This window comes from Mobula hypostoma, chromosome 2, assembly GCF_963921235.1.
Source record: "Mobula hypostoma chromosome 2, sMobHyp1.1, whole genome shotgun sequence".
NCBI classification, from domain to species: domain Eukaryota; kingdom Metazoa; phylum Chordata; class Chondrichthyes; order Myliobatiformes; family Myliobatidae; genus Mobula; species Mobula hypostoma.
In genome coordinates, this window is record NC_086098.1 from 155,439,247 (window position 1) to 155,452,970 (window position 13,724).

Consider the following 13,724-nt stretch of genomic DNA (forward strand, 5'->3'; position numbering starts at 1 on the left):
TAAACTCTTTTTGGCTTCCAGTCAGGTCCAGGTGTTGATTTTAACTAACGTTTCGATGGCTAACTCCGCCATCTTCATCAAGGACGAAGCCTAGGCATGTCAAGTCCGGTGGTATATATCAGGGGTCTCCAACCATTTTTGCACCGCGGACCGGTTTAATATTGACAATATTCTTGCGGACCGGCCGACCCAGTTTGGGGGGGGGTGCTCAAGTAGGGTTGCCAACTTTCCAACTCCCAAATAAGGGACAAAAGTAACAGTCAAATATGGGACACTTGTGTTTACCCCGAGAAAGACTACCATGGCCATGAAGACTTGCACAGGCACCTGTGTGCGCATGTGTGACGTGCGCATGCGTATATGCGCCGATTTTTTTTCTACAGATTGGTTTTGGCTTATTCTTCCCGATTCTGTTAAGCAAAACTACACTGTACATACATTATTTCTACTTTATATAGGCTGTGTATTTATCATATCATTCCTGCTTTTGCTATATGTTAGTGTTATTTTAGGTTTTATGTGTTATTTGGTATGATTTGGTAGGTTATTTCAAGTTCAACAGTGCGTGACACGGAATGAGGAAAGGTGCAGCTGACTCATATCGTTTCATATCGCCAAATCATATCGTTTCCTCGCGGCCTAGCAGCACATGCTTTGCGGCCCAGTACTGGTCTGCGGCCCGGTGGTTGGGGACCACTGGTATATATGCTCAGCTCCTGTCGTCCATCCTTTCTGACTGGTTACATCTCAACCAAACAGGTTTCTGCTGTCCCACCTTGTTTAAAATTGTATTCTAGTTCTTACTTAGAGCGAGACCTTCATCTTTGTTGAAATTCTTATTCTCTCATCTTATTTAAATGGCTTCCTTCACCAGGCAGTCCCAAAAGCCGTTGGTGTGGCACAGTGGTCCTGTACCATCGAAGTCAATCCTGTGGTCATTGCACATGCCATGTTCTGCTACTCACGGTTTGTCTGAGTGACCCAAACAGATAAGCCTTCTATGCTCCTTGACACGGGATTACACTGTGTACCTCGTCTGGTTGCTGTGCGCTGTTCCGCATGCACGGGGAATCCTGTGAACGGCAACTACCCTGAGACCTGGGTCACCTTTGACCCCTGTTAGCTGGGATTTGAGGATGATATTTATCTTGTATTTCTTCAGGATCTTGGTGATGCTTCCAGAAACTGTGGAAATATATGGAAGATAGGCAGATGGAAAAACCAGGAAACCCACCACCGAGGAGGAGCTTGTAGCTAGTTTGTCATCGAAACATTGGTTAAGATCAACACCTGGACCCAGCTGAAAGCCCGAGAAAAGTTTGTGTGTCACACACGCTGTGAAAGCACTGGATCCTTTCTCAAAGGATGTGTTTATTGATTTGGGGGTGGTTACTTAAAACTTAGATACTTAGCAATTTTTCTCCCAGATGGTGTTAAATCACCGGTATTTTCCACCCCAGAGGGTTTTAGTGTCAAAGCCGCTGGATGTATTTAAAGAGGAAGTATTTTTTTTTCAAAGATTGCGAATTGGTATGGAAAAGATTTGGCCTGAGGCGGATCAGCCTTGATTACTTGGAGGGGTTGAGGGGCTGAGTGGCGGACTCCTGCTCCTATTTTCTTACATGCTTATGTTTTTATGCGATATTTAAATTATACTGGAGTAAGACGAGAAAGTCAATGACCAACATAGTCCGAGGATGTGTTAGGGCAGCCCGCAAATGTAATCATGTTTCTGGCAACAAGGTAGCATGTCCACAAGTTACTAACCCCAATCCATATGTCTTTGGAATGTGAGAGGAAACCAGAGTACCTGGAGGAAAGCCATGCGTCCACGGGAGAACATATAAACTCCTTACCGGCAACAGCGAGAATTGAACCCTGATCACTGGGACTGTAAAGCCTCTACGCTACTGTGGTACCTTCGCTTGGAATTCTTAGTGAGCACTTTCACTACCACAGCCACCTTCTTATCGTCCAGGTTCCTTGATTCTATCATGTTTAAGATGGGTCTGATGATATTCAGCAATGTTTAGCAGGCAGCTAGCAATTCGACTAACTATTTTACTAAATATACTTTTTTCTGGACTACGATCACAGCAGTCCGCAGTCTGTAATTTTCCTTTGGGAGATGTGCTTTTGAGTAATCTGAACAATCAGGTTTTTTTAATGGTATCCTGAAGGATTTGGCGAATTGGACTCTTGAGAATGCAGGTTCGGCTGCGGCCATTGCTGGAGCAGACTTTAGACTGGATTGAAACTTGGGCCCCATTGAAGAGGTGGGGCCAGGGCCTGAGAGTGAAATACAAACCAATGTTTAGCTGATTTAAGTGCTGAACCAGATTAAAAAGATCAAGGCATCAAGGTTGAGGGCAGCGGAGGAACTGCTGTTCAGTTCACTACTCCGTGTCTTGGTTACCAAAGTACTGAACTGATTCTGCAGCTCTGGCCTGCAGCCATTGGGTTCCTGGCCTGGCTGCACTCGCCTTAGCGCTGAACTGGCTCCATTGCTTTCGAGAACTCCAGTTCATGTTCTGTGTATTATTTGTTTACCTTTTTATTGTTTCCACAATTTTTTTCCATACATTGGGTATTTGATGGTCTTTGTTGTGTGGGGTTTATCATGGATTTTATTGTGTTGGTTTTGTGGCTGCCTGCAAAAAGATGAATCTTAAGGTTGTATATGGTATATATTGATAACAAATTTACTTTGAACTTTATTCAACCAGAAAGACATGACTGTTACTCTGCGGTGCAATCCCCGTATGTGACAGAACTTGTGTAACTAAAGTAGGTTTTAGTGTATTTGGGTGCTTGATAGTCAGTTCACATTTAAAGATTTGTTTCACTGCAATAATGCTGCCTGGCCTGCTGCATTCACCAGCAACTTTGATGTGTGTTCCTATACTTGTGTGGTTAGATTTATTTAGAATTATGATTTTGCTTCAAGATGTCTGAAAGTATGCTAAACTTGCATGCAATCGTACTGTGGTTGCCTCTTCCTCAAGGGTCTCTTACTATTACCAATTAATAGATATTACTAATTACTAAACTCATTAAGGGAAAAATTAAAATAATTTGTTTCCTATTTGATTCCATTGTATATTGTACCAGGAAACTGTTTCAAATAAATTCTGTGAACTGTTCATTTTTGCCACATCAATTTATCCAGTTTATATGTAAATTGAAACTCCCAGGACGTTTGCATTTCCTTTTTAAAGGCTGTTATTTCATGATTGATTGTAATAAAGTAATAAAGTGCTCCTACAGGCTCTTTTGTCCTTCCTTATCCAACTACTGTATTTCTAACATTTCAGATTCTAGTTCCTGATAAGTATGACTACCTTTCTTTTCTGTTTCTTCACTGTTACCTTTTATGATCCATTTACTCCCTGTATTGAAATGCTACCTCCAGCTTTCCAGCTCTTCTGGCACTGCTTTCATGTCAATCTCAATTTCTTTTTACATCATATTTGCACTCATTACAAATTGTTAAGAACATCCCTTTTACATCCATGAATTAATTTTACTTGTGTTTGTAGATGACCCAAAGTGAAGAATGTCTACTTTTCAGATATTCTGCATTGATCGGGGAAGTTGGCAGGTAGTTGGTAATTTGAGTGCAAAATGTTGACTTTGAAGGTGTTAAATATGTAGATATGTCTTTTTACACCAGGACTTTAACAGGTTTGGGATTGCTGGTGTGCTCAATGGATGGAACAGTGGCATTTCTGGATTTCTCACAGGAAGAACTGGGTGATCCACTGACTGAGGAGGAGAAGGTAATAAAAGCTGGTTCTCCAGCTGTACAGAAGCATCAAATGTGTGCTTGCAGTCTCAATTGGATGCAAATGACAAAATTGCTTGTAAAGTGGTCATGTTACGACAGAGAAAGAGTAATCTTCAAGCAAAGATGTAATAATAGTGATCTAACTTTCTGAAACTAATAATGTTTCTCTTGAGTTTTGAAGCAATCACAGAAGAAAGTGAATGATAACATAAAGTAAAAGGTGGAAGACAAACCTGAAAGTAGAGTAAAAGGTGGAAGATAAAAAATATTAACAACAGCTTATATCCCTTCTCTTAGAGTGACAACATGAAAAGAAGCTTTTAGAATAAAATAAATGTAATATTTCTGCAAATGTGCTTGTTTCCTAATGAGTGATGTTCTTTTATGATGGATCACTGAAGTTTTGACAGGAGTAGATATTTTGGGTGCCCTTATGTGGAGTGGCTTATTGGACAAGTTGTAGACCATCATTTTCTACAAAGCTACATGCAAGCAATTAATCTCCTATGCTGTCTTAGTCAACCATGTTTAAGGCAAGGAGCAAATTAAATGCTTCGACAAATGCAGTCAAACTGTGCCACAGGCCTCATGTAGGTAGAGTTTTATAGTGTAGTATTCACTGATGCCTAGCTCTCACATCTTGTGCTAAGATTATGGATCATTCAAGCTGCTTACCTCTGTGACCCTCAACACTTCTGCTGTTTCTTCAGACTAGGCTCAACACTGTTTATACTGCAGTTTGTAATGTGCATGTTGGGTGTCATTTCATGTGGACATTTGGGTTTTTAAATTTTGTCATTTATACCTGTAGAGTGAATTACATTGGATGATTTGTTAACAGTGTGGATAATTGGTTTACTATTGTCACATGTAAGGAGATATAGTGAAAAACTTTTGTTTTGCATGCCGTTCATCACAAATCATTTTATTACGTCAGTACATTGAGGTAAAAGCAATAATAGAATGCAGAATATAGTCTTACAATTCCAGAGAACGTGCAGTGCAGGCAGACAATAAGATGCAAGCCATGATGAGTAGGTCAAGAATCCATTTTATTGTACAAAAGGTCTGTTCAGTAGTCTTATAAAAGTGGAGTGGAAGCAGTCCTTGAGTTTGGTAGTATGCCAGTTAAGGCTTTTGTATCTTCTACCTGATGGGAATGAAAAATGTAGGTAGAATCAATGGAGAGGAGGGCTGTTTCTGTGATGCACTTGGCTGCATTCACAACTCTCTGCAATTTCTTGTAGCCTTGAGCAAAGCAATGGCCATACCAAACTGTACAACTACGGAACACCAAATCCTTTTTATATATGTTACTGGAATATGTGGTTGGGGTTAAATTTTTGTCCTACTTATGAAATCTTAGTGGGGGTGAGGTGGGGGAGAGAGCTCAACAATGCTGCTGGACGACTGAAGTTAACCTCATACACATTCTTGTTTATAATACTTTTTTCACTAGTAAAGTTAACGAGGGCAAAATTTAATATTCCCATGTTATGCATTTTTTTCATCCATTTCAATGCAAGCTGTAACATTATTTTGAGTTAAGATCACAGTTTCCATAAAAGAGCATAAATCATTCAGTGCCCACTGATGTTGCACTTGCCTACTTAAGATTGCTTCATGTTGTCGAGAGAACATAACTCAATGGGAGCAGCATTAAATTTGGTTATTAGAATATTAAAGATTTCCCTTTAAGGCATATTATAACTCTTCACCTGCTTGGTGACCCAAATATTTTATTATTTTTCCTCTGCCTTACAGAACATGATTCACCAGAAGACTTATGGCAAAAGCTTAGCCATTACGACGGAGCAGCAGCTGTCCACCACTATCATCGAGAATCCCGAGATGTTGAAGTACCAAGAACAGCAGAAGCAGTTACAGGAACAGAAGAATGCACTGGCTTCCAGAGAGCTGATGGCTCCCAAACTGCCGAATATGCTGAATGGAGAGAGCTTGGAGGACATTCGAAAGGTAATGGATGAGAAACCAGCTCTTGAGAATTGAAATTTAAATTAATCTTGCCGATGCTTTTGTGTCACGGGTTTGAATATTGCAGTGCAGTGCAAAAAGTGCTGGAGGAACTCAGCAGAACAGGCCACCAGTCTTGATGAATGGTCTCAGCCTGAAATGTCGACTGTTTATTCCCTTCATAGATGCTGCCTATTCTGCTGAGTTCCCTTCAGTATTTTGTGTGTTACTCTGGATTACCAGCACTTGCAGAATCTCATGTGCTTTTGAATATTGCAGCGATGGTTACAGCTGGTACCCAGGGAGACTCTCAGTTATGGGGCCTGAAGCAGATGTGTCTTTATAACTCATTGCTGTTTGTGATTCACTGAAATACACTCAAATGTTTCATGTGAATACAGTTGGTGTTCACTTCTGCTCTTTCAGTACCTGCAATATTTTTATGCTAAAAAAGGGTTTTATATTTTGGTTTAGCAAAAATCTTTTGCGCTCTTTTCAATGGCCACATTAGTTGACACACCAACCTAAAAGTGAGAAATTTGAAATAGCACTTTAATATGGCTTCAATTAATTTAGAATTTCAATTTATATTAGAGCAATATTTAGAACCATTTTAGAAAAATTAGACCTGAATTAAATGAGAGGAGCTTCCAAACATGCACTTCTTGTTAATACCCTGTTTCAATCATACATTCAAACTCTATTTACTCTGTGATTTTTAAAAAACCTTTTCATTAATATTGTGGATGGAATGTAATTATTATTTTGTAATGTCAATTAAGTTTTGTACTATTTGATATAACTTGCAATATCTCTCTGCTCAAATGGCATCTAAGAGGAAGGCAGCCTGTTCTTTGCAGTACTTGGCACTGTATCTCAGTCATATTGCTTTTGGCCAAATGACATGTTCATTCAGGTATATTTTCCTCTGAGGAGGAATTTTTGGTCCTTTCATCCTCCCATATGTCCAGGCCAATACTCATACCAAACTGATATTACTGAAACAGGTTATCTCTTGTATTTCTGTTTGTAGGTTTTTAAGGAGTGCGAGTTAGTTACTATGCTTCCTACATGTTAGTTGTGATGATTATACTTCAGAAATCTTTGATTGACTGAAGTACTTTGGGACTGTAGGTCAGGAAAGATCCAATAGAAACATCCAACGTACTGTTTCTGTTGTGAAATACATAGAAAGACTGACAGGCAACCTTTGTGCAAAAAAAGACGACCTGTGCAAATAAGAAAAAATATATACAGAGCTGAGGGGAAAAAGCTGTTCCTGAATCGTTGACTGTGTGCCTTCAGGCTTCTGTACCTCCTTTGGTCCAGCATGCCCATGCTGACCTTTTTACCCATCTACACTAATCCCATTTGCTCACATTATAACTGTATTCCTTTATGCCGCGCCTATTTAAGTGTGTCTTTCTAAATATCTCTTAAACATAATAGTTGTACCTGATTTTACCACTTGCTCAACTGTTTCCAATGTAAGAAACAAAAACGTGCTTCTAAGATCCCTTTTAAATTTCCTGCCTCTCATCTTAAGATTATGTCCTATTATTTTTTGATTCCCCAACTATGGGGAAAGAAAGTTGACTATCTTATTTATGCCTCTGATAATCTTATATACTTCAAATTCAGCTTAAACAGTGTTTTGTGAAGTAGCTGCATAACACTGCAGCTCTTACTTTCTTTGCCCCATGAAGGCAAGCCTCCACCACCTATCCACATGTGTTGTCACTTTTAGGATCTTTGGCTCTCTCTATTCATCAACATTCCTCAATGCTCCACTGTTCACTGGATTTATCCTAATTGACTTCCCAAAATTTTAGATCTGCACTATGGGGCTAACTTCAGATTAACCACAGGGTTCAAGAAGGTAATTCATTGATAATCTCTCCAACGCAGGAGCTCCCAACTTTTTTTTTATACCATGGATCCCTACCATTAACTAAAGCGTCCATGGACCCCGGTTTGGGAACCCTTGTTCTAGGGCATTTAAAGATGGGCAATAAGTACTGTCTTTGCTCGTAACACCTAGATCCTAAAGATAATAGTTTTAATAGGAAAGAACTGTTAAACAACAGAGCGAGGTGGATACAGCCCAGTTCATCACAGGCATTGCCCTCCCCACCACTGAACACATTTACAAGAAGTGCTGCCACAAGAAAGCCCCGTTCATTATCGAGGACCCCACCATTTAGGCCATGCTCTCTTCTCGCTACTGCCATCAGGCTGGAGGTACAGGATCTTTAGGTCCCACACCATCAGGCTCAGGAACAGTTAATACAATCACCAGGCTCCAGAACTAGTGTGGATAACTGCTCAACACAACTTTGAACTGATTCCACAACCTACAGACTCACTTTTAAGGACTCCGCTACTCATGTTCTTAGTATTAATTATTTCATTTTATTTGCACAATTTGTCTGCTTTTGCACGTTGGTTGTTTGTCAGTCTTTGTTTATGACTTTGTTTTTTCCATATATTCTATCACATTTCTTAGTTTTTCCTGTAAATGCTGCTAGAAAATGAATCTTAAGATAAATGACATGTACTGTACGTACTTCGATAATTACTTTGACAATTTGGATGCAAACCAATTTGTTGCAGCAGGTTTAGAATGATTTAGTCAGCCATCATGACATTTGAGCAGCAAGTGTTCTAGACGAGCAGTTGCTCAATCAATGACAAGTATAATGTTGAAAGACCAAACTGGAGAAAAAGTTGGTGGCAGGTACTTGTTTTTTTTTCTTTAACTGCTCTGAATCTTGACTTAAATTATTTACACCAGATAGAGAGGTCTGCATTTAAGCAGCCCAAGTTTGATCTCTCAGTTTTTGCTTTTGTCTTTTAATTGTGCTGCTATTGATCTAGCACCAAGGACCAAGTTCTCCAAAGTCTTAAAATTCATGCTTGACTGAATAACAAGTTGATAGTAGTTCCTTCCACTCTACGAACCTAAAATAAACTGTTACTAATTCCCTCCTAAAATGAAATTACCAAGCTGCACCCAGTCTTTCTCAAGGTAAAGATGCTGTTCAAACAATAACTTTGTTGTTTGATTTTAAACTGCACCTGTTTTGTACCCAAGGCCAGTTTAATTTTCTCAGACTTTTCATAACAAAGACAGAAAATGCTGGAAATACCCTGACCTGCTGAATATTTCCATAATTTTCTGTTGTTACTTTAGATTTTTCACTTCTGGTTCATGATACTTTGAATAAAATGCAAAAGGCTGTAGCTGATGAATATTGTTTTATTATTTCAATTGCAACCTAAGTTGGAACAGAGCTAAGTTCCAAGTAGTTTGCTTGTTTATTTCTCACTTCCTGAAAAAGGTAACCGGAAGCCACCATCTATGAACTCCAGCAATCACTGGGATTGTTGTGGAAACTGTGGTCAAGTCTTTTGTACATCATTACCAGTGGCTTTTGTAATAAGGGAACAATGATGTGGTTCAGATACAATCTGATAATCTAAGGCCCAGGGACTGAAGTCCAGATTCCTGAAATGTTAGCTGGGAAATTTTGAAATTGAATTTATTATTTAATTATTCACAATAGGGACTATGAACACGAGGAATAATGGTTAAAAGCGATGCGTCTCATTTGGTAATATCTCTTGGGGAAGCGTCTATAGCCCCAATGTGACTCTAGAGCAGGGGTTATCAACCTGGGGTCCACGGAGCCCTCAGTTAATGGTAGGGGTCCATGGCATGAAAAAGGTTGGGAGCCCTTATTCTAGACTTCTAGAGTCGTCCTTCCCAATTTATTCAACTTGACAAGTGCACCTTATGTACATAGAGTGCTGGAGGAACTGGGCAAGTTTGGCAGCATCCATAGAGGGAATAAGCAGTCAACGTTTTGAGCTGAGATCCTTCATGAAACACTTCAGTACTTATAGTTAAAGAGAGACTGTAGAAGGGTATCAACCTGGTGATGATAAAAGGAGAGTGATACATTTACAAGTCAGGTGTTTGATTTGTAGGGGAATCTACAGATGGTGTGATTCCTTGGTGAAGACAGTTGCAGATCTGAAAAGGATTTTCAAAATCTCTTAATTAATTTATTTAGCAATACAGCGCAGAGTAGGCCCCTCTGCCCCAGCAACCTCACAATACTGATTAACCCTAACCTAATTGTGGGGCAACTGACTCGGTATGTCTTTGGACTGCGGGAGGAAACCGGAGGACCCGGAAGAAACCCACGCATTCCGTGAGGAGGACACACAGAGATTCCTTCCATTACAGCGCGGGAATTGAACTCTGAACTCTGGAATGCCTCGAGCTATTATAGCATCGTGCTAACTGCTTCGCTACCACGGTGCCTGATGGCAGTCATACGGATTTAACTTTAGGTAGGATCCTTGCATTTGTTGATGTGGAAACTTAAAGAAACCCTTATCCATGGTCTTAACTGTCCTTATAAGGTGTTTGGCTGATGCCATAGCCTATCAGACAGTTAGCCCTTTGATCAATTCCATGCAAAAATCAAATAAAACAGGTTGGGCACTTTATTTGGTGAATTTATGTAGCTTGAATTTATGTGATCACGTTCTATCTGTCCAAAAATCTGCTTTTCTTTTAATGTCATTGCCCGCAGTCAGGGCTATAACCGCTCCTATTACTGATAAAACTTAGGCAGAACATGATCCTTTGTTTTGTTTTAAACTCTGGTGCATGTGAGGAGACTACCTGGTACATTTGTACAGAGCATGGACTAAAATATTCCAGAGTACAAGTGTTAATGAGCTGTACTCAAATCGGAATTTTTGTAATGAAGAATTGTCACTTTTTAATAAATAACTTAATTGCCATCCTGTGCTGAGACATGGTCTTGATTGCTCCAAAGCTTTTATGCTGGTCTAGTGTAATACAATGCAGCTTGTTTCCAAGAGGTGTTGGGTTTCAAACATCCCCTGAAAGATGGCAAGAGCGCGATTCACAAGAATCGTCTGCATGGCAGTTGTAGCAGAGCCTGTTGTGTTTTGTGTAGGTATTTTACTCCCATCACATTTGGTCTTTGTTTCAGAGGATTCATCTTCTGAATGAAAGCTCCTCTGAAGTGCGCTGCTTTCTGTGGTCTGTGAGATTAAAAGAGCAGTCTGAATAACTGTGAGCCTTAAAAAACAATTAAAAGCCTTGGCCACATTACGGAGAGCTTCAATGGGAAGCAAATAGTGTGCTGGATAATAACATGTGAATTTTCTTTCTCTCTTGTTCTCCTTTTCAGAATTTATTAAAGAAGCAGATTGAAACCAGGACAGCTGACGGACGGAGAAGAATCACTCCTTTTTGTATTGCTCAGTTAGACACTGGGTAAGAGGTCATTTCTGTACCCTTTGAAAAGTTTTGCAATGTGTGTTACACAGTAAGGAACCCGCGAAGAAACAAACGTACGTTTGAGATCCCATTGTTGCCCTCAGAGCAGCACTGCACTACGTTAGGCTTCTAAGATGCTGGTTTGGTGTATAATCACTGACAGTTTCAAGAAGAACTTGTTCTCAGACCCATGTGCATTTAATCTTTAATATAAAGCTGAGGGGGCAGTTAGTTTAATCTGTTTTGTTTAGATGGTTATCAAATGCCGAGGGCTTGATGTCATTTTATCATCAGTCATTGATTTACAGATTTGCAACTCTCCAGCTAACTGCTCACACTGCTCTGCTTCATTGTGCATTATGGACGGATCATCAGGGTACTTTATAAATCTCACGTGTAGCAGGCAGGCCTGAACACAGCAGATTGTTTGCTCAGCAGTTGTCCTGAGATTGCCGCAGTACAGAGGAACAAAAGTTTTGTTCCATTGGTCTTGGGATACTGATATCTTAGATGAAGGTGAAGAGGATGTGGTCAGAGAATTTGTCGCCGTATCTGAATGTTTGGGCTGTGCTGTGGTATCAGCAAGCACCGCAGGCAGGAAGTGTTCAGCACAGACTCTGAAGTGATTGATTTTCCAGAAATTTCAGAACTCCAGGGAGTGTAAGGAGGCAGCTGTGCTGTGATTATGGCCACTGGAGGTTGTCAGGCCACATTGAGAGGCTTGTCATGGCTGAGTAGATTTGTATGATCACTGGTAAAGCTCATTTTGGTTAGACAGAAGGGAGGTCATAATATGCCTGCTGCTCGCAGGGACCTTAGAGGCTGCAATACTCTGAACTTCTTGTTGGAAATTTATTTTTGAGTATTCTTAAAATTAACTGTCTATCAGAATGTCTGTTGAAGAGGTATTGTTTCAATGACTGGCATACATTTGCATGACTCATCTTTGGGCACTGTACAGTTTGAAAGATCTTCAGCATCTCTTCAGGATGAAATTGTTAATTTATCTGCAGTCTAATGAAGAATTAAATTGAATACCGTTCTCCAGTAAGGGCCTTTCTTGCCAAGAAATGTTCTCTTTCATTGACTGCTTCAAGATTTAAGTTTATTTATCACACGTGCTTTGAAACATAATGAAAAACATCATTTGCATTAACAACCAGGGTGTGTTGGGGGCAGCCTGTAAGTGTCACTCACCACATGTTTCAGTGCCGATAAAACATGCCCACAATACTTGGCAAAACAACACAGAACACAACAAAGCAGAACAAAACAAGCAACAAAGCAACAAAGCAAAGTAAGCCCTGTTCCTCCCTCCCAGCCACGCACACACACACAGTCCTCTAACCCCAAGGCTCAAGCTTTGGTCTTTGGACTCTTGACATGCTGACGTTCAGCTTTTGACTACCCCAACTTCCAGTTCAACCCTCTGGCCTCAATCCTCAGCATCAAACCCACAACCCACTGAATACCAGGCCTCAAACTCCAGACTCGCCAATGACGAGACCCCAAACAATAGGCTCGAACTCCAGAATCAGCGATTTGCGAAGAGTTGTCTGATGTACAGTGCTTCTCCCTTTACTGTGCTGCAGGTTTATTTTCTTGAGGTTATGTTGCCTTCCTAGACGCGTATCTGGTCCTTATATTTTATGGTAGATATCAGTGAGATATATTTATCTCAACACACATCCCATGAAAGAATTGTTGCTCAAGTACCTGATAGTATGGTGTCTGGGCAAGGCGGGTGAGAAAAGTGAGGCTGCAGAAGAAACATGTGCCTTGGTTATTGGTGAGGCTGAAATTATGGAGTTAGAATTGAGGCTTTGTCTTGTGCATGTGAAGCTGGAGAAAATTCAGGATAATTTAATTTCTACCATGATATTATCTGGGGGCAGTACGGTGGTTCTGTGGTTAGTACAACATTACTGCAGCACCAGCAACCTGTGATCAATTCCTACTGCTGTCTGTAACGAGTTTCTACATTCCCCCTGTAACCGCGCGGGTTTCCTCCAGGTAATCCACTTTCCTCCCACATTCCAAAGACATACTAGTTGGTCGGTTAATTGTTTACATTGGTGTAATTGGGTGGGCTCGTTGGGCTTGAAGAGCCTGTAACCATAATGTATTTGCAAATAAATAAAAATAATAAAAAATTGATTCACTGTGGTTGATGGAGCAGCCTCAAGAATGCTACAGGAAATGAAAATGTGAGTAAATGGGACCATAGGGTTGGTCAGAAATACTGTACATTGCTACTCTTGGACTTGTAATGAGCAGCTCTGCCTTTCGATCTTTATGGAAGATAGAAGAAATATATAGGGACGAATATATAGAAATGTATAGAAGAAAATGGAATAATTACAGAAGAAATGTAGCACGTGTAATCTTTATGGAACAATTTTTAAGGTCACCAAGTCTAGTGCCTTGGCTAGCTGCGCCTTTTCTGCAGCACATCAGATAGGAAATCGGCAGCTGTTTTGGATTATAAGATAGCACTCTTTGTTGGAATTAGTTTTCTTCTATTGGCACAGTGTCAGAACTCAGCTCCCTCCTTTAGCCCCTCAAGCCTGACCAGCTCTTCAATTAGATCATGTCTCTGCCCCACAGTATCATTGTTCCATGCCCAACTGTACCAACAGG

At 40.3% G+C, this 13,724-nt stretch overlaps 1 protein-coding gene across 3 annotated transcripts in view; it reads left to right on the top strand.

Moving 5' to 3' along the window:
- LOC134342587 (protein HIRA) overlaps nucleotides 1-13,724 on the top strand; it is a 139,650-nt gene that overhangs the window by 72,116 nt on the left and 53,810 nt on the right. For all 3 annotated transcript variants that reach the window (XM_063040907.1, XM_063040905.1, XM_063040906.1), the window contains 3 exons: nucleotides 3,674-3,779; nucleotides 5,552-5,764; nucleotides 10,996-11,081. In XM_063040907.1, the coding sequence (XP_062896977.1) occupies nucleotides 3,674-3,779; nucleotides 5,552-5,764; nucleotides 10,996-11,081 (405 nt within the window). The remainder of the gene's footprint in view (nucleotides 1-3,673; nucleotides 3,780-5,551; nucleotides 5,765-10,995; nucleotides 11,082-13,724) is intronic.